General features: G+C 44.8%; 1 protein-coding gene across 2 annotated transcripts; it reads right to left on the reverse strand.

Moving 5' to 3' along the window:
* Positions 1–571: 571 nt before the first annotated feature.
* UTP25 (UTP25 small subunit processome component) lies at positions 572–16,104 on the reverse strand. 2 transcript variants are annotated; one of them, XM_075088989.1, is made up of 12 exons: positions 15,569–16,104; positions 14,259–14,298; positions 12,810–13,059; positions 11,824–12,033; positions 9,606–9,694; positions 7,835–8,245; positions 6,526–6,745; positions 4,301–4,503; positions 3,176–3,358; positions 2,405–2,517; positions 1,741–1,986; positions 572–933 (listed from the first exon to the last, which is right to left on the reverse strand). In XM_075088989.1, the coding sequence occupies exons 1-12, from the start codon at positions 15,667–15,669 to the stop codon at positions 687–689; spliced, it is 2,313 nt and encodes a 770-aa protein (XP_074945090.1). In that variant the 5' UTR covers positions 15,670–16,104; the 3' UTR covers positions 572–686. The 2 variants fall into 2 exon arrangements, with proteins under 2 accessions (XP_074945090.1, XP_074945091.1); XM_075088990.1 differs by having other exon boundaries at positions 11,824–12,027; positions 15,569–15,778.
* Between the last annotated feature and the right edge of the window lie 4,233 nt (positions 16,105–20,337).

The raw sequence follows: 20,337 nt of genomic DNA on the forward strand, positions 1-20,337 counted from the left end.
CCTGGGCTCATCTGCCTGCCAAGTTCAAATCTGTTTTCCTTCGGAAGAAAACTTATCCCCAGTAAAACTGACTGGCCAGAGGGGCTGTTTTAAATAGGAGGCAGAGAGATTTAGGTCACTCAGGAAAAGACACAAACCCGTAGCTCCTACCCCAGCATGTTCACGGAGTCTCACAACTGTCGAGTTGAAGCAAGTTCAACTCTCCTTCAACATGCTCGTGCTGAAGAGGCTTCACCTGCACCTCCCTTGCACAGGCTTACAGAATAGTGACTGCATGGAATACTTGGACACATTTCTCCCCTGAGACTAAAGGAAAAAGGTTGCCTTCGATAAAAGAATGTGAGTTTGCTACACCTGAAAATGAAGTGAAGCAACCCATTCAAAAGTTATTTATCACAGCATCAACCTATACTGACCAGGGAGTTTTTCAATATACAAGATAGTTCTGGACTGATTTTGTTTCTATACAGAAGAAACCCCCAAGCCCTGCTTTCTTCAGTGACATCCTTTGTTTCTTGTTGGACAAATTACTGAAATAAAATTTAATCCTGTATGAACAATTTCAACAGTATTTAGTAAAAGGGAATAAAAAGTTTAATACTTCAATACTTTTTAAAAAAAGCAACATAAAAACTGCATTAGGAGAAAAATCCAGGTCCTTCCAGTCATCTAGACTGCAATATCACTTATTCATTTTCTCCTGTAACAAAGAGGTGCACGTTTTTCTTGGACTGTAGCATTTGAGCTGTGCGCTCTATGCCAACCACTGCAGCCAATTTCTGAGCATCGTACTTGGAGTAGAGCACAGTACAGGTCCAAGTAGCATCCACTCCATTGTCTGTGGCCTTCATCATATTACAAATCTCACCGTAGAAGTGGGAGTAGGTTGGTAACTCATAGAAAATGAGGTTCCTAATGCCTTTTATTGTGTACCTGTAGTAGGAAAAAAAAAAACCACAAAAAAGTAACTTTGTTGCCAATTTTTACAAAGCATGACTATTAAAACCTCAGTCTTATCTCAGTTCTTCCATCAACTTCAATGCACATTGGTTGTAGCTCAGCTCTGCAAACCCTGTGTCATGAAGACTACATACAGATGTGGAATTAAGGGCAAGGCGAGGGGAGGTCTAATGGTGCCAGGCACTGTGACTTCCTCTGAAGTACAAACCACCACCGAATTCTGCAGTATTCAGCCTCTTTGGCTTGGGTTTTATAACACTGAAGCCTGATCAGACTGAGCCTTGTGAAACTTTTCATTTTTGCCAAAACATCTTCTGCTAACAGAAAAAACTGTTCCATTAGGAACTTCTAAACAGCTCCAGTCAGGGCTTAGCAAGTTTTCTGGGTGGCCTCAGCTTGCCGTATTGCATTACTGAACCAATTACCTGCCCTTTTCCAGAATTTTATGTAACTATTGTGGCACAGATGAACACAAATAAAAGGTACAATGAATCCTATTTTGCAGGCTATACCATCCTGCCCTGACATCAGTGGAACTTCGCAGCACTTACCTTCCTGAATAAAGCCCTGCGCATACCAAAATATTAGTCTCTGCAAGGCACTGCTGACAACGTGCAAAAATTTTAAAGCAAACTAAAAAGCTCTTGCTTCAGAGCCAAAGTAGTCCTCAGAGAGACCAACAGATTCAAAATGCAATATAGCCCAGCTGTGATTAAGGTCAGACTCTACTTCCAACATAGTACACATGCAACTCAAAGGAAAACTCGGTCAACAATTCACCTTTTGTAAAAGTGGAAGCGCTCAGTGAACAATAAAAACTGCTTCTCTCCCTTGAGAAAGAACCGTCTTGCTCTGCAGACGGCAGCCTTCTTTGTGTATTCACAAATGTGAGTAAAATTCAGCTCCTCTTTTTTGAAGTAATTTCGAAGACGCACGTAGTCAAAATATGACGGAACATAAATGAGCGTGTGTGACATGATGGCGTCGCGGTACTCAGGCAACACTTTGTCGATGAAAAACTGAAACCTGAGTTAAGAAAACAAGTATGTTTTAACTAGAGTTAACATTTAGCTTTCCAATACGGATATGACCTCGAACAGGAACATCATCAGACACAAGAGGCTACAGAAGATTTTGACTACCTTTTTCCTTCAACTTCAGAGGATCTGTACACATGTAGAAGACAAAAGGCAAAGGCTTTATCAGTGCTACACAGTTACAGCAGAGACTGGTATTCCTTTCCCAGACTTTATTCTCCAGTGCCTTTGGCAAGAAGTAGTTCAGTATCCCCCTCCACCTGTGCAAGCCTACCCTGCATCTGAAGACTAATGAAGGCGTACTTCTGTGGCGAAATCACACTGTACTCTGCAGGAAACAGTAAGCTCAACTAAATCTGAAATTGCAGTCATTAGGGCACAGCAAAATAGTCTGGAACACAGAGTACCTTGCATCTATTACAGAAGTTAAATTTTCAGCTTCTAGCTTCCGAAAAACATGAGGAAGCTGGACCACAACGTGGCTAATGGAGCCCCTGAGCGGTACATTGCGAACAGCCACCTGCAAGAAGAAAGTAGGATGTTTAGGGAAGCAGCGTGTCAGAGGCAGCCACACTCCCGCCAGCTTTCTGCTTGTAACTCACATCTGCAAGCAGTGCACAGGCTGTTTTCAAAAAAGCTCCAATACAAAACTACATTCATGTATACACATACCAGATCTGTAAAATACACATGACCACTGCTTATGCTCTGACTTTCATATATTTGAGATAGATGACTAAGGTTACTGCTTTTCCTGTTTCTTTCACAGTAATAGCAGTTTGTGCTTCTTATTCACAGGGGTGGGGGGGAGGAAGTGGAAAGCAGGCAAACCCTCCATTTAACAAAGTAAATAAAACAAGTTAACTTGTGTGCATCAAATTAAGAAAAAAACCAAAATCTGATTTCTGACATGAAACAGCTACCCGTGACAGAAAAGGATCAAATAAGTGTCACTGCAAGAAGAGTAGTTCTTCATGCCTTTGGCACAGCATTAGAAATTGTCATGCAGCATCATGGAGATTCAGACTGAAATACTTGGGTAATGGAAATGACTGGCACACAGACAGTCCTTCTACAACTGAGTTATGGAATTTTTCCACATGTTGGGTTTTCTGTTCCTCTCCCCCTCCCTTACGCCAGCATTTAAAAGAAGGCTTTCAGCTCATATGTGAACTCACCTGCCCCACATAATTGAAGCAGTGTTTGTTGAAGACAGAATTAATCTGGGGATCCTGAAGAGCACTGAACAGCAGCGTCTGGCGGTAGTACTTGGACCAGTTATTGAGATTCAGCATTCGCACTCGGGAGAAGTCCACCCCGTGGGAATCCAGAGGCAGTAGGTTAATGTGCTTCATCAGGTGCTACACAGAGACATAGGAACACATCATTACTGACTGACATCCTTGCACCCAGACTGCAAGTGCTTTAACTGCAGCAAGAAAGTGGGCAGGGATGAGCCAGACTGCACAGAATATAAAACAGTAGTCATCTCCCAAGACACGACTGTCTGGAATTTATTGACCACAGCAAGAGTAATTTACATGATTTCCTGCCACAGAGCCGAAAGCTACCATCTCTTCAGTCATCAGTAACAGTAACCTTTGCTTCCAGTCTTCCCCCATGGGGCAAGTATAATGGATTTGTTTGTTTGTATTTAAGTCAATGGGCCCAAGGTTTCTGAGCTACAAGAAGCACAAGTGCAGTTTCCTATTGCATTCAGGGAGAGTTTGGGCGCAAGTGAAGAAATTCACTTCATTTTGGCCTCACTGAATGAAGCCTCAGACTGGCATCGCTGCCGCCGCATGGCAGGCAGTTGCACCCAAAGGAAAAAAAACAAAACAGGAAACAGCCTCTGCAGTCAGTGAAGACAAGCACCAGCTCCTGCTGCTTCCTGGAGGAATCTGAAATAGGTTGTATGGATTCCTCATACAGCTGCAATCTGACTGAGACACAGGACAGTCAGACAGCGGGCATATTTTCTCCCAGATGTGATTAAAGGAATCATCATTATCTCATCATGCAAGATAATTAAAGCTGTCCAAAAATATTTCAGATGAAATATGACACTAAAGCACCAAATACTAAGATTTATAGAGCTCAGGTGCTGAAAGCTACCAAAATCTGTAGAAAGAATATTCTTAGTATAAGGAAAATATCAGGGTGGAGGGAGGAAAAGGAACAAGCATACATGTCTGGAATCAAGTCAGTAAAAAAATAGCAATACTGCTCAGTGCCAAAACAAAGTTATGTCAGACTAACAAGACATGCTACATCACAAAAATGAACACGTACGGAAAACGTACCAGAACATGTTCCCAATTCTGCATCAGGTAAATATCTGCTTGATCAATTATGAGAATTTCTATTGATGATAGAAAATCAAAATCTCTCTTCTTCTCCCCCTCTGCGCCAATAATAGTCCTCATACCCAGGGGAGAGGCAATGATGATATCCGATGAGTAAAACGGTGCATATAATCTCATACTCTTTTGAAGAATCGCAACCCCTGTCCAACAACCAACAGCAATTTCTTAGTTAAGGTCAATTATAAACCATTTTCTCCCAGCAGGCTCTGTAATAGTACCTCCCTACGTTTCCTCTCTCTTAACACATACTAATGATTATAGCTGGACAAAACCAATCTGTCTGAAACTCTTCTTTCCCTGAAAAGGGCTTACCCCCCCCCCCGCCGTTTGACAAGCATTTGGCATACTTTCATGAAGTTTGGCAAACTCTTTCAGTAGTATTTTTTTCCAGCTTCATCATAGCCTGGACAACATTTTTTTAACTGAAACATGTCTCGTGACTTTTCTGCTAAAAAGGGGGGGTGAAGGAGCTGAAACACTTAAGGAAAAAAAAAAGGCAGAAATTATTAACTACTACTTTCTCCCTAAATCCTAGACTTTGGTCTCTGCCATTAGGTACCACAGTAACTGTTACCTTAATCTGTCATGAAAGATTCAGTCTGGACCTCTTGACTATAAACTGCCTTTATTCACAGGGCCATAAGGGTTGCTACTAAAACGCATAGGAAAAGGTTCTTCATGTTATGGCAACTGAAAGCATCACCAGTCTTGCACCGTCCCTGGCATTTGCTTCTCACAGAGCACGTTGCAGTGTACATGCCAAAGCAGCTTATGCATCACCTCTTATGTTAGAGAAAGGAAAAGGAAGGAATCAAAGGAGTTTGTTACCTGTGCCGTAACTAAATGGCAACATTGCTAGGACCCACAGTTTTTTGATCTTAAAAATCCACGTAGTCTGGACCATATTCAAACCACCCACTACAGTCTGCCCAGCAAAGGTGTCTCCAACTTCTCTCCCTCTCAGTGTAAACCCAGCTATCACAGGCACAGCTGAAGGCACTTGTAAGAATTTCCCACAGACAGCAACAGGGACCCCTCCCGCTATCTATTTTAACCCAATGATAAAAATGGGAAAAGAAAAAAAAAAAGGCACAATTGGTTGAATTTCCAGGAAGAAGATATCACTTGTCACAGTATATACATGGTTTAAGAGCATCAAGTCTTTTTTTCTGTTTCAAAATGTGAAAGGGTGGTTTTAGTAAGGCAAAACCAATGTGCTTTAAATTAGATCTTTGTGCAGAAGTAACAGGGTGCGAGGCACAGTAAGAAAGAATAATTATTCTGCTTCTATGATTTGTTTCTGCAAGTAACAGTACTGAAAGCGTCTTCAAGCATTTCTTCACACCTAGGAAGTGGATCAAGCAGACTGTGGTATTGGAGAGGACTGAAAGGAATATAATTATGCTATGGAAAGACAAGTCTCAGCCAGAGAGATATTTACTGAGTGGGACCTGCTTGCATCTTCTACTGTATCATTAAATCTCTTGGAATGACAATTTATCTTTCAAGGGACAGTAATTTCAAAAGCCTCTGATCTGTCAAGTTAGAAAAAACTGCCTACTCATCATGGCAGCTCCAGGAACCAAGCCACTAGCTAATTCTCTGCATACTGAGTTACTGGAACAGCGTGAGATTACAATATTATGAAATAGTCCCAATTTTGCTGCTTGTCCAACAGTCCTGTTTGCTGGCTACCCCTTTGCTTTCATGAAAACCATGGACAGCATAGTAGAAAACTGTTTTGCTCAGTATTGAGCTTTAATTTTGTTCCAACCATTACTGATTACAAGAGACATTGTGATTAGGCTGATTAAAGCCCCAGACATTTTTTAATAACATGAAAGACTTTGCTGCATAAGGCTATCCTTTTTAGCATGAGGTGTGGGTAGTCCTGCTGCAATAAAGCAATCATTGCATTTTAAGTAATTCTGGACTTGATGTTAAAATCATAACCTTTGTATATTCTTCCCCTTTTTAAGTTCTGGCAAGGCAAGAAAGATTTGTAGAAAAATCCAAGCTGCCAGTGCAAGAGCAGCACGAATACCACAGAGCTTAGAGTATCACCAGGACTTCCAGCCCTCATAGCTCCTAGACATTTAGGAAGAACTTGTTACTTCTCAGTTCTTTACAAGCTAAAGATCATCCATTCAGCAGGTTATTACCAATTCTGAAGTGGTCATCAATGTTGCCAGCAAAGATGGCTTCATAATCTTCAGGTCTCTTCAGGTTGGGGGGCTTCTCTTCTGGGTCAGAGCCAAACTCCCCTTTGAAGCGCTTTTTATTACTTACATCTATCTTTCTTTTGTCATTCACTTCAAGAAGACTGATCAAAATATGCACAATTCGCAAAGCACATTCCCTGAAGGGCACTATCATCAGTACCTGTGTAAATCAAGTTACAACAGAATAATGCATAAAATATGAGCACTCACAGTTAACTGTATGTTAAGTAACTTTTTTTTTTTTTTTACTTAGATCTGTCCCCATGGGGATCCCACCACTCAGAACAAAAGAATCCTGACATGCAGCAAGGAGGGAGGATGCACAGGGACACAGCATACTCATGAACAGGTACTTGCCAGCAGCTTGATTTGGTTCACCACCTCACACCCAGGGTACCACTGAAGGTGAATTGAAAACTAAGCATATTCTCCTGTTCTCCCTATCCCCCAAGCAAGCAAAAGCTCCCACAATACACAGACAGGGTCAACAGCTGGCTCCCAGGTGGGTGGCAATAGCCTCTGTACAGCACTCAAATAAATACTTAACTGGGGAGTCAACATAGAAACAAAAGGCATTTACCAGATGTGAGCAAACACTGAAACCCAACTTTGAAACTGTTCAACAGGTAGTTGGCACCAACAGTGACAGGCTAGCCCCAGCTGAATCCACCTGGTTATCAATTACAGGATGTGAGTCTTGGAAGCCTTGGTTTGAGGCCGGCTCCACTAACCATGACAGGTGGCCCTAACAATGGGACTGGGATTCCCTGAGGTCTCCCAGTTACAGAAAGAGCCTTCCATGCAGGCAAGTCCTTACAGGTGCCTAAGGACAAAAAAATTTTCTGGGACATCCCACGTTGGGTGACAGCCTAAACTACCTGCACTAACACTGAAGACTGATGTGGAGGCACCTGTCTGTACTGGTAGATTTAGAAAAGGAAGAAGGAAAAGTTGACATCTCAGTCTGTAGTGACAGGGGGACAAAGAAAAAGAAAAGTCAAACTCATGGCTCAGCATGGGAACAGGCTGACCGACACCCTGTGCTCACTGCTTCTTGCAGGGTATTTGCCCAGGCCACGGCAGACAGCTCCCAGGCACAATAAAGGGATGTGGAAAGACCCAGGCCCAGTAACATGTTGCCTGAGAGAGCAGCAACAGAAATACTCTGGATAATCTACCGGGATGTTTATACAGCCTGACCAGAGAGCCAGGCGGGGTGGGGAAAATCACATTAACGCAGCTCTCTTACCTTAGGTCTAGTGAGCCCCTGATCCCTGTAGTCATCATTGTCAGTCCCCGGCTTTTGGTCTCTTCGTTTAGCATTGTTGCTGAGCACCTGGGCATTTGCCTTCAGAACATGGTTCAAGGCATGCAAGCAGTAAGCGTGTCGGATTTCTTCTCCATTTGTTAAAGCATTTCTCTCTGGATAGAACAAGTCCCGGTATGTATTCATGATACAGAAGAGCTCTCTTTGTAATGGGGTAAAAGAGGGATCGCTTGGTTTGCTCACTGAGGGCAGAAATTGTTTATTCACTTTTGGCCAAGTGGATTCTAAAGGCTTGTGAAGATAAAGCTGTTTCACATCAACGTCTTTGTCCGCTTTCAAAATTTTATGTTTCTCCAAAGAGGAAGAAAAAGTTAGTTGGCCCAGCCTTGGCCACTGAAAAAAAAAACAAACCCAAAGGAAGAGGAGTCATATGTACGGAACTTAGTACACTTAAAAGCACATCATCACAGCTGGCAGTTTAGTCAAATATCTTTTCATAATACAAGGTGAAACCTTCTCTTCAATACACAATCTCTTCTTTGGAGTCTACCAGGGTAAAAAACAGTAAACTTCAGGTCAGTAGATCTGATTGTATTTTGCAGTGATGAGTTTGTCTTCATTTTACAGATGTGAAAACCAAGGAAGGATGTCATTTCTGCCTAATCCATCCAGCAAATCAGCGGCACAAACCAGGGACAAGATGAGAACCCTGGAGTCTGACTATGCTTATAGATCAGCTGCACTGAGGTATGTACTTTGTTTAAAGGTGAAAATAAAACCCCATTAGGGACTAAACCCAGAAGTTGTGAATCAGCTGCTAAATGCAGCCTTGTTGGGAGTCCTTCTGATTTCAAGTGCAAAAGCTATCAGTGTAGTAGGGGAAAACTCTAAACTTTAAGCCTTCTTCTATGAAAGTTGTCCCTATCTATTAACTCCATAAAGTGGCTACACCAAGTTAAGCAAAGATGTATCCTGCATTGCTTCAGGTGGCACTGGTATTTTTGGCCACCATATTCCAAAAAAGAAAAAAATAAAATAAAATTGTCAAATCACAGCTTTCTGACTGACTAACCATTGAATATCTTCCAATGAATGTCACCCAGCATATGGCTGACCAGAATGCAAGGCAACACTCCAAAACAAAATCAGATGTGAAAAAATTAGGAAGCAAAGGTTTGTCTGAAAATGATATTTTGAAAACCAATATTCTCTCTCAAGCCATGAGGTAGTTTTCTGGTACTGTAATTCACCTATTATTTCCAGTATTAACAGTATAAGTATTAAATTCTCCTTTATTGGCTTGTAAATGTGTACAGAGATCCAGTCATCTTGAAGAAAGAACGTGAAAGTACATCACGAGTACTTTTAAGACTGTACACGGTCACCTCATAAGTTCAGTTGAAGAGCACATCCCTGGCATTGTGCTGCTACCACTCAGAAACCAGTCCTGGTTCTCCCCGGAGTCAAGAGTACTAAACCTGTGGTTTTGGGACTCAGGTCAAACTCTAAAGCTACGTTTTTCAGATGCGTCACCATATGCTTACTTAACAGCAGACTTTAGATTTCAAGTCTCTCTCAGCACTAAGTGAAGAAGAAAACACTTCAACAACACCACAGGGACAAAATCTTGACAATTCCAGTGCCAACAGCTAATAGTCACAATTATGAATCTACTTCACTTGTGTACAAAAAAATAGTGTTATTTTAATCCAGGTATCTTTAGGAACTCTGGATGGCTGCAGAACACCGTTACCTTGCTTTGACTTGAAGTTCTAGGAAGCGTAGACATTTCTTCTACTTCTTTTTCTTCAAGTTCTTTGTCCATGTGCTGTTTAAATGGATCTATTTATAGCAACAACAACAAAATATCCTGAGAACTATTGTAGCTAGTACTGGAATCAAGTTTCAGAATGGATTTGCAAATGACACCAACAGTTTCCATGCTGGCCAGCACAACAGTTAAAGCTAGTTATTTCAAAGCACTTCGAGATGAGAGAAAAGATGTCAAATTCTCTCTACAAGAACAGAGAGAACAGATTTGACAGACTGCTTAAAAAAAAAAAAAGGAAAAAAGAAGCACTCACAGAAGTACTAGAACTTTCAATCACAAAACAACTGTTGGACAGGAAAGCAATATGTAGTAGAAAACACTGGCAATTTTCTGCCTTAAGCTCTGGCACATCCATCCCTTGCAGGTGAAACAGGCTGTCAGTAGTAAAGAGCCAAGTGAACTTACTCTGCCCTTCTTAATTTATAAAGAGTTCTGCCCAGGGCTTTCTATCTTTGGCCAGTAATACAAATACAGCTTGTGACAGAGCAGAGAAAGATTAGGTGGGTTTGGGGGAAGGGAGCCAAAAATTGCCTGAAGCAAGCAAAAGTCTAATTTATCTAATCAGCATTTCTTTTTGGACAGGAAGGGAGAGGCAAGGAACTGTAAAAACATATTATATTCAAAGACAGGAGCATGCACCAGTCACATGCAAAGCTTATTTTGAAAACCAAGCTCTGTACACTGCTTGTGGCACAGCAGCACTCACTGCATAAAGAGAACTAATTAGAGAACACCGCTGCTTGCCAAAGGATATCTAGCCCACATACAAGTCATCCAGGCAAAAGTCAAGACATTTGCTAATTCTGACACTGTTGAGAATATCTTCCCAGCAACACACATGAACAGGATATCATTTAACTATAATACAGGTTCTCTCTTCAGCTGAGTTTTACTGATTCCAGCATTTGCCAGGTAAAGTAGAAGGAGTAACATGAAGCATTTTCATGAATTCTAGTGACCTCAGGACCACAGTAGAAATCCATCCCCTTTCTGCTATCTTAGATGACTCATTTTCTGTAACAGATTATAAAGCCACTTTCAAGCTACAGGAACCCAGTGCAAAGTAGTGCATCATTTATAGGTTGAACAAAGCTGTTAAGATACTTAGCATGCAGTTGGAGAGCTACAGTTCTCATTAAAATGCAATGCCAACAGCCTAAGTAATATTCTCATGGTAACAAGAACGAGCTGTTTTTTCTATCACATGGCCCTTTGATGCTTCCACACATTTCATGTATCAGCTAGGCTGCCTCCCAGATCTAATGTCATCTGCTGCTCCAAGATGACAAGCCAGCATCACTACGGATGCTACAAACATATTTCTCTCTCTCTCAAACTATGCCATCTGATATTAAAACCACAGAGGATTAAATACGAATAGAAGCTCTGCATGTGCCCATGTGTGGCATACCACTGAACGATCACACACCCATGCTCACAGTTATTTGTATTACACATGGTGGAACAACTCAACACTGAAGCCCAGATTGCACCCATCAGCACACTGCGGCACTGCGATTCTGGGCTACATCCTTCAAAGATACCACACAGATGCTCCAGTGATGCCTCATGCCTTCCCGATCCTGGTGCAGTCAGACTCCTCTGCGTCACCTTCAAAATTCACAGAGCCCTGAGCATTTGTCTAAATTACTGTGGCTGCCCCAGGCTTCCCAGAATCTCATCTCTGACTCCACTGAGTTGTGAAGGATGCCCTCACAGGTCAGCTTTGTTATTATCTCTTGTGCCGTCTGTGCCAAGAATAACTTCCACAGTCAAGTGAAGGTTTGCAGGGCCTTTCATATTACACTAGCTGTTTAAACTACTGTTAAAGCAACAGAGCAAAATAATCCCTTTCACGCACATTTCTAGTTCGTGCTATTTCAGGATTTATCAGTTGTAACAGAAACTACGCACAAACCCCAGTCCACAGGGGCTACAGAAAACAAACGGTTCAGCCACACGTCTGCGTTGGTGTTAAGCATCCCTTATGTAACCAGCTCACATGTAGGCAATACAATGAATAATGTAGCAGAAGAACTCGGAAGCTATATAGCGTATCTCTGTGGATTTTGATAATTTACACGTTTATGGATACTCCTCTAGAGGCAGATCGCTAAACACAAAACATGCTGTGTTTTACCTTCTGAAAAGGCTTGTGAAGAATTGCTGTCTCTCTTATCTGCATTGCAATCTCCACTCTCGTCTTCCATGAAATTGGTTTCCAAGCTAAATTCAGATTCATGTTTCACATCAGTAAACTCAATTACTCCGTGACTTGGGTCACAAGGGGTATCTGTGCCATCAGCCTGCTCCTGGCCAAGCGTCCACTCTGCTGTGTCTGTAGCTGTAACTTGTTAGAGAGAGAAATGGGTTATATTCTCCTGGAAAAGTTAGTGTCTATAGCTACCTCTTGGTGGCTAAGTTGTTCCCTTTGAGTTACCAATTCTTTTTCTTTTAAGATCTATTAAAAAAAAGATAAAAACAGTCTTTGTACTCTACAGTAAAGACGACTTTTGGCTAGCATGCCGAACATTACATAACATACAATGTATGTTTCCCAAGAGAAAATTGAAGAAATAACCTACCTGGGGAATATATGTTTTAGATACCACAGACCTCAAATAACTGAAAATAATTGAACAGTTGACTCCTCCCTCCCAGAATTTCTTTGCAGGCTTCGTGAATGAGGATGCCTCGTCATAAGGGAGAGGTTTCCTTCCCATCTACATATTCTTTCCTCTGCTATGAGGCAAACCTTTCCCTCCCCTCGATGGCAGCAGCCAAGCCAGATGCTGTGTGAGAGAACAGCTTGCGTCTCCCATGAGTGGGTGAGAACCCCTGGTATGCTGCTCCATGTGTATTTCCTCTGTGCTGCCGCACAAACAACATCTGAGGAAGCAGCAGTGGGCTGTCTGCCGGAAAATGAGCACAGTTACCCCCCCCCCCCCCATCCTTCAGCAGCTGCTGCTCCCACGCACACAGAGGCAATGGAGCAACAGAGTCTCCAAGCCAGAAGAGCACCCAGCCAACAAACCAGTCTACACCAGGATCCTGGCTAAAAACGTACGTTATTCAAACTTTCTAACTGAAACAACATTTACCAAAGCATGGGAAAAGATAAACTACCTTCCTCCTGGTCTGGTAAATCATTCTTATCTTCTTCACCTCCATCTGCTTCTCCCACCTCCTGGGATCCTTCACTGCCCATTTCTGTTTCGCTTTCCCCATCTTCTTCTGATTCACTTTCATCTTCTTCTTCCTCACTCTCAGACTCAGGACAGGGCTTCAGGGTAGCCAACAGCTTATGATATACAGAGACCTGTTCCACTTCAGTCTCTGAATCGCTTTCTGCACTCGATTTATCAGAAGTCTCAGACTGGAAGGAAAAACACGAGTGTAATGCCAGCAACAGTAACACTCTATTAGGCAGCAGGCAAATACCCTCACCTCTAGTTCCCATGTGATCATTTCCCACCCTACCATTCTGCAGGAACAATGGAATTTTAAAAAAATCACCATTTTATCCAAATAGTTATGCTGGACATCTCCACTTAGGCTTTGAAAGCACCTTGGTAGACTTAGGCCGAAGTGCCTCATTCTGCACTGATTTGACTTATAATATCACAAAATTTGGTTCTTTCAGTCTCAGCTGAGCGAGGACATTTGAACTCCACAGACAAGGCACTTACTGAGCTGGCAATGGATTTTCTTAAGAAAACCACACATAGAGCAAAAAGTATAGAAGGGCACACGTACAGGGAACACAGCACACTGAAAATGCTTCTGGCTTTCAAGAAGGTAAGTGAAATAGCTATCAGTTGACAATAGTCCACCAGGGGGTTGGTCAGGTTTGGCTCAGCTGTAAAGCTCTAAGCTTCAAACAAGGCAGACCCAGTGCAAGTTCTGTCCCAGGCTCACACCAGCCAACGACAGCGTGCCAGGTTATAGCCAAAATCATAGCAAAACAAGGATTATAAGCACAGCACCATTTACTTCTCTTTTAGCTCCTTTCAGCTCAAAGAGGAAAAATGAGTAAATAAGATATTAATGCACAAACACTAAAGGAAACAAATGAACCAGAAAAATTAATTTTTCCACACTGAAACTTTTAAGCCTTTTATCTGTCTGATGATAAAGGAGGTTAACAAATCCTGACTGAAGGAAAAGTAAAGTGCTGGCAGTCTGAAGAAGAGGAATGAGCATTAACATATTTCTTCATTCAACAGCAAACAAAACATCTCCTAACTCACGCAACAGTAAGTTTATTAACATTATTAAAACAAATTAAAGCATGATTTACTTTTCACTGCGACTAAGTAAGAAAAAAAACTAAGAAAAGCTACGTTATTTCCTGCTGCTTCTGCCCTCTCATGGTATTAGATTTGAGCTGGATGCTGTAGAGAACAATTCAGAGCCACACAAAATATCATATTCATTTTTTTTTCCTCCTAAATGCAGGTTTTCTAATGGGAACGACTTAACGAGCCTGAATAACTCAGTAACATGAAATGTTAAGTGTTTCACTTCACTGAACCACACAAAAAAGAAAGTAAGGAAGAAATAAAGAAATATTACCAGTTCACAGATTTGAGTTGCTTCTGGTCTTCCAGAAACCCTGAAAAGCAAGCACTGAAATATCTTACTCTGTCAATGACGTTATACACAGGATGAAAGAAATGAGCAGGAGAAGGAATCGATGAGTTACATAAGTTTTAGCAAAGTTAAAAGAAAGCTTAAAACCAAAGCATCACACAATTCTCCCTAAGAAGTCGGACTCAGCACTTACCCCGAGGGGTTACCCTCTCGGTGCTACGTTCCGGACATGAAGCCTAAGCACTCAAGCTTTATAACTGAGCAAGAAGTTAAATGTTTTAAAGCAGAACCCGGCTTTAATCAGAAGAGGAGGTGTTAAAAGGAGTCTAAGGAATGTAACTACAAGGGTAGTTTGTACAACAAAGCTAAGAGCAAAAGCCTACCTCTAGCACTAAATATTGATCTATGAAGTGGGAAAGACACATGCTACAGGAAAAACAGCATTAATTAACCAGTGTTGGGACTGGTTTAAGCTGGGCTTAAACTAACCTCAACTCTTTCAAAAAGACACGGAGCCACGAGCGGGACAGAGCGTGACGCTGCACAGGGCGAGGCACGGCACACTGCTCCCCGGCAGGCCGGGACCCTGCCTCCCGCCCCAGGCGACACACGCCGGGAGGGTCCCAGGGTACACACAAATAACAGACCTTAACGCTGTTTGCCTGCTACTGAGGGCAAATAAGGGTAAACTGAGCAAGTGACCTGACAGCACCTTCCTCGCAGGCTTCTAAGGCTTTACAGCAACACCAAATCACAAGCATTTGGACTAGGCAGCTCACTCCTTGAAAGGTTACGTGTTGGTCCCAAAGCGGGGCACCCTCTCTGACAGGCGGCCGTCCCGCTGAGGAAGCCACGGTTCTTGTCACACGAGATCTTCAGCGCTGCGGTTTCGCGGCCTTGGCGAGAGCAGGGAGGGACGCGGAGCGAGCAGGGGGAAGGCTGGCGCCCCGACCAGCGCAGTGACCGAGCCGGAGGCGAAGCAGAGACCAGCTCGCACCCCTCCGCCTCGCCACCCCTCGCGGCAGCCTCCGGCCCGCGCAGCCAGGCTTTACGATACCTACTGCGCACAAACCCGAGCCCGGATTTTCTGCCTTTCCCTCGTCTTCCGAGATTTCTGCCTCCGCAGGCAGCTCCCCTCCTGCTCTCGGGCTCCCGGCGCGGTGTGCGCGGCCGGCCTGGCGGCACTCGGGCCTGCAGCCCGGGGCAGCCCGCCCCCCTCCGCGGCCCGCACGGCCGTCCAGCGCCCCCGCCGCAGCCCCCCCGGAAAGGGGCCACCCGCCCCCGGAACTCACTTGTCATAGAAAGGGTGCTCCTCCCCAAAGTCCCTCAGGTGCTTCTTCTGCTTCTTGCTCAGGCTGCGCAGCAGCTCCCGCCCGCCCCGCCGCTTCCCCATGCCGGGCCCGCCGCGCTTTACGGCAGAGCTCGCAGGACGCCGCTGCGGCGCGGCCGTACAGCGGGGCCGCGGCCGTTCGGGGGCGGGGGCCCGGTGCCGAAGCTGGATCGCGCCCTCGGCGGTTGGTTTAAGCCTGGCCTGGGGCAGGAGAGGCCGTGGGCAAGCTCCGCGGGCAGGGGCCGGGCCTCGCCCCGCCGCCGGCCGGCCTTTGGCGGCGGAGGCGTCGCGCCCCGGCCGGGGGAGCGGGGAGGCAGAACACGGGCAGGGGTTGCTTGTTCCAAATCGTTTTCAAACCCAATAACGCCCCCAAAGCGCGCACCGTAACCCAGGGCTCCGTGTTGGCTGTTGCGCCTTGCCGCTGCGGTCAAAGGTCACGTCGGCTTCGTCATGGTCGAAAGCCGCGTGCTCCCAGCAAACCGAACGTCTGAACTACGCGCCTCTGACGTCATCCCTCTTCTGCAGGTTGCCGGCGCTTGGGCCGCGCCGCCGTAGGCCGCCTGTAAGCCCCGGAGGCCGGCGGAGGGGGCGCCAGCGAAGCACGGAGCGTGAGCGGGGCGGGCAGAAGGGGTTCTGGAGGCGCGGTGCCTCTCCCTTTGCGCGGCTTTCGCAGCAGCCTTCAGCTGTTGCGTGTTAGTGGCGTGATACTTTTCTTGCGCACGTTTGGGGGTATGATAGGCACCCACGGGGCACCTGCACGAGCCAGGACCCTGCCCCAGGGCTCCCATTTCTGCTCTGGAAACAGTCATTGAGAGGAAGCTCTCAGCTTTATTCACGTGGAGAAGAGTGTTTTAATTCTCGCAGCATTATAGATTAATGCAATGTTACTTCCGATCTCTGTTTAGATACAGAAGTAGTAATAATCTAAACGCAGCCTAGGCACCACTTCAGCTGCAGCATCTTCCTGATCTGACCTATGATCTGCAGTGATCTGCTAAAACACCTTTTCTGGGAAAAACCTCTACAGTAAGATTAGAGGAGGAGGAAGGAGCCCAACAGTAGTCCTTAATGTTCATCAAAAGCTCCAAATGAAATTACTAAATTCTGGATCTTCTAACATCTTACTGCCAAATATTCCTGAACACTGCTCTGAGGGTGAAGTTTAATGCTTCAGCATGCACAGGCCCCCAGAAACCACCTTACATTACGTCAAATAGGAAACTAAATTCAAACTTGACTCTTTCTTTTAAATTTCTTTATGTTCCTCATATGCCTGTGGTTCTGTTTGACCCAGCAGAAACGCCTCTGATCTCCAGTAAGGAGGGGCTATAAACGGCATCATGGTGCAGGACTCCGCAGCCTGCCGATGCTTTCCCTCCTGTAAAGCACGCACAAAGGATTCCAGTTCATCTCCTGGCGAAGAGAGTACCCGAACTAGGTGAAAGCAAGCAAGCTCCAAATAGGATGGAGGCATGGAATATGTGGGGGGGGGGGGGGGCAGCTATTTCAGCAGCTGCTGACATAGCTGCTAGGTAGTCTGTCTTGACTTGAGGGCATCCCTGGATTTGGCTGGAGCAAGTAAGCATGTTAACTGCCCTTCAGTCAGACAGAAGCTTCCCGGAGTTCCTCCCGCGTGTCATCAGAATGATTGTCTGCCCATTCAATAAAACCAGTAAAGCTGACCCACTTCACAAGCAAAGCCTCCTGGTGTGGAGGAAGTTGTCTTAATCCAGATCGTTCTGCTGACCTGGCTTACCGAGTAGCCCCACAGCAGACATACGTGAGCAGCAGCCAGCCACGGCCCAGCAGAAGGAATTTCTTTCGCAGGCTTTGTCAAAGCCAACGCATTGTGTAAAAACACTGACTGAAATAAACTATTTCCTACTACCAGGTTTTTTGTGGAGTTGGCAGCCATGCTGTGTAAGAGGGAAAATATTGCCAATCAATCTCTGCAGAGGCGTGGAAAAAGGAGGTTTACTTGTAATGTTGCAATAATTGTTTCTTATTGACTTTCACAGTTTGGCATTGGGAGGCAGCAGGGAGAGCAGGAGTCCTTGTTCGGTGCTGAACCGTGAGAGCTCAGGAGCTTTTTGGGGACTGAACACGGGCACAGCCGCTAAGGTGGTGAACAGCTGGAAGCCCGTGCATTCATGTGTGTTGAAACAAAAACAAAAAGGGGAAATTACAGGAATTTGGGAGTAGTAAGGATATAGCTTGGATTTAAGTGTTGTTTGCACACTTTCAAAAACTCTGGCTATGATAATATTTCACACTAGTTAGTTGAGTCTCTTTCTGCTTTTTAATGTTGCCTTGTGAATTAAAAGTGCATTATTCTTGTTCCTTTGAGATGCTCCGAATACCAGCACTTGCTCCTGTGATAATTTATTCGCACTTCTTTTTACAATAACGGGGAAGTTTTTCTACCAGTTTATAAGATTTGGGCCCATAGCTTAATACGTACTGTCACCCCATTTTCCTTCATCCTGACTTCAGTTTAACCCTTGAAACCGATTATACTCCTGGGACTGCTGCCCCCTTTCTGCTTGACTCTCTCCTCCCTCCTCCCCACACCTCATGTGAGGAGGATCCTGCTCAGGTAGTATTCGGTGCTTAGGATTAAACTGTTTGTGAACTACCTAAAACATTGGGCTGCCATTCACAAATGTGTCTTAGAAGACGTGCTCCCCAGGAGATTACTGCCTCAGCTTCTTGGTGGTGAGGCGCAGGCAGTAAAGCAGCACTAAACTTGATATCCCATGGGACTGGAGAGCATGTAGCTACCTGGTGTGGCATGATAATCCTCTTCTTAAATTAGATCTCTCTTCCTCACAGAACATGTAGCGACAAAAAAAATAATATTTTAATGTTTCCAACTTACAGGCTGGATGCCATACGTTTTTCCCAAGTCAGTCAAGAGGAGGAGCACGCAATGGAAGTCCTTTCTGTTTGGTATCAATGAGTAACAGCCACAGGCTAACCTCTCTAATCTGTGCTGAAATGTCCAACACGGAAGAAACAACTGCAGGCACACTAACACACCTGGCAGGCTCGGGCAGTGCACAGCACCATGACCCAGGCTTGTACAGATGGGCCCGTGTTAAGGCAGGGTTTTCTCCTGAGAGCAGGAAGAACACCATCCGGGGGGCACCGGCAGAGCCGCCGCAGGTGGGTAGGCCAGAGCCCGTAGCTGTGACCCAGGTTCCTCGTGTCAGCAGTGGGAGCTCTACACAGGGCTGGCTGCCAGCCACCAGCGCCTCAGCAGCAGGAGTGCACCTAAGGTGCCTGTGCGGCCTGGGGCTTTACAGCCTGTGCAAGCAGTTGGGAAAATCAGCAGGGAGTGATGAACCCGGTTCCCCAGAGGATCTCTCTGCAGCTTTCCGCAACTCCATTCTAAATGAAACGCAATTGCTAATCACTCCCTTGAATTACAAATTTTAAACCAAGCTGCTAGCTGAACTTGCATTTCTGAAGTGAAATCACGTAACTCGCACCAGAGCTTCTAGTTGCTAGTGTGGTAACATATCGCCAGCAACGTTCTTTTTACAGATTTCCTATGCACCAGTGTCTTTGATTTGGGCAATAATACTGGAAAGAAAACTAAGGCAAAAAGCTTGAATTAGTTGTAATCTGTTCTGCTGACCTAATTCTGTCAGCAGCCACGATTAAACCCTGTCAGAAGTCTGCTGCTGCTACCTGTGTATCTTCTGCACTTTTATCTGCATGACATGTTCCAGACGCACATGGTTTATAAAAGCTACTTCCTTCATTTTAGGGAACTCTGTTCACCTAAACATAATGGATTCCACATTGCTGCCTTACCGCCGTCATTCTTTTGTCTCATTTCATCTATCAGTGCAGCAACTCACTTTCATGCTTTTCTTCATCCCTGCTTTTCTACTTCTACTTTTGCCTTTTCCCTTGTGAGATGTCAGTTTGGTTTTTTTTTTCATTTTAGTGTATATTTTTAATTGGAATAAATGTATTGACCATGAGCCAGCAATGTGCCCTTGTGGCCAAGGAGGCCAACAATATTCTGGGATGCGTTAAGAGGAATGTGGCCAGCAGATCAAGAGAGGTTATCCTCCCCCTCTACTCTGCCCTGGTGAGACCACATTTGGAGTACTGTCTCCAGTTTTGGACCCCACAGTTTAAAGAAGGACAGGGAACTGCTTGAGCAAGTCCAGCGGAGAGCTACCAAGATGATCAGGGCGCTGGAGCATCTCCTGTATGGGGAAAGGCTGAGAGACCTGGGTTTGTTCAGCCTGGAGAAGAGAAGACTGAAGGGGGATTTCATAAATGCGTATAAATATCTAAAGGGTGGGTGTCAGGATGGTGGGACTGGGCTCTTTTCAGTGGTGCCCAACAACAGGACAAGGGGCAATGGGCACAAGCTGGAACACAGGAAGTTGCACCTGAGTATGAGAAAAAACTTCTTTACTCTGAGGGTAACAGAGCAGTGGAACAGGCTGCCCAGGGAGGCTGTGGAATCTCCTTCCCTGGAGACATTCAAAACCCGCCTGGACACGGTCCTGTGCCCCCTGCTCTGGGTACCCCTGCTCAAGCAGGGGAGTTGGACAAGATGATCTCCAGAGGTCCCTTCCAACCCCTACCATTCAGTGATTCTGTATTGTTGGCACTCTTTTCCCATCCAAAAGCACAGAAAGCTAAACTTGAAATAATTTTGTGTAAGTTACTTGGGCAGTGGAAGTTACACCATGGACTGTAAAATAC

This window comes from Phalacrocorax aristotelis, chromosome 3 (genome assembly GCF_949628215.1).
Source record: "Phalacrocorax aristotelis chromosome 3, bGulAri2.1, whole genome shotgun sequence".
Lineage (NCBI taxonomy): Eukaryota > Metazoa > Chordata > Aves > Suliformes > Phalacrocoracidae > Phalacrocorax > Phalacrocorax aristotelis.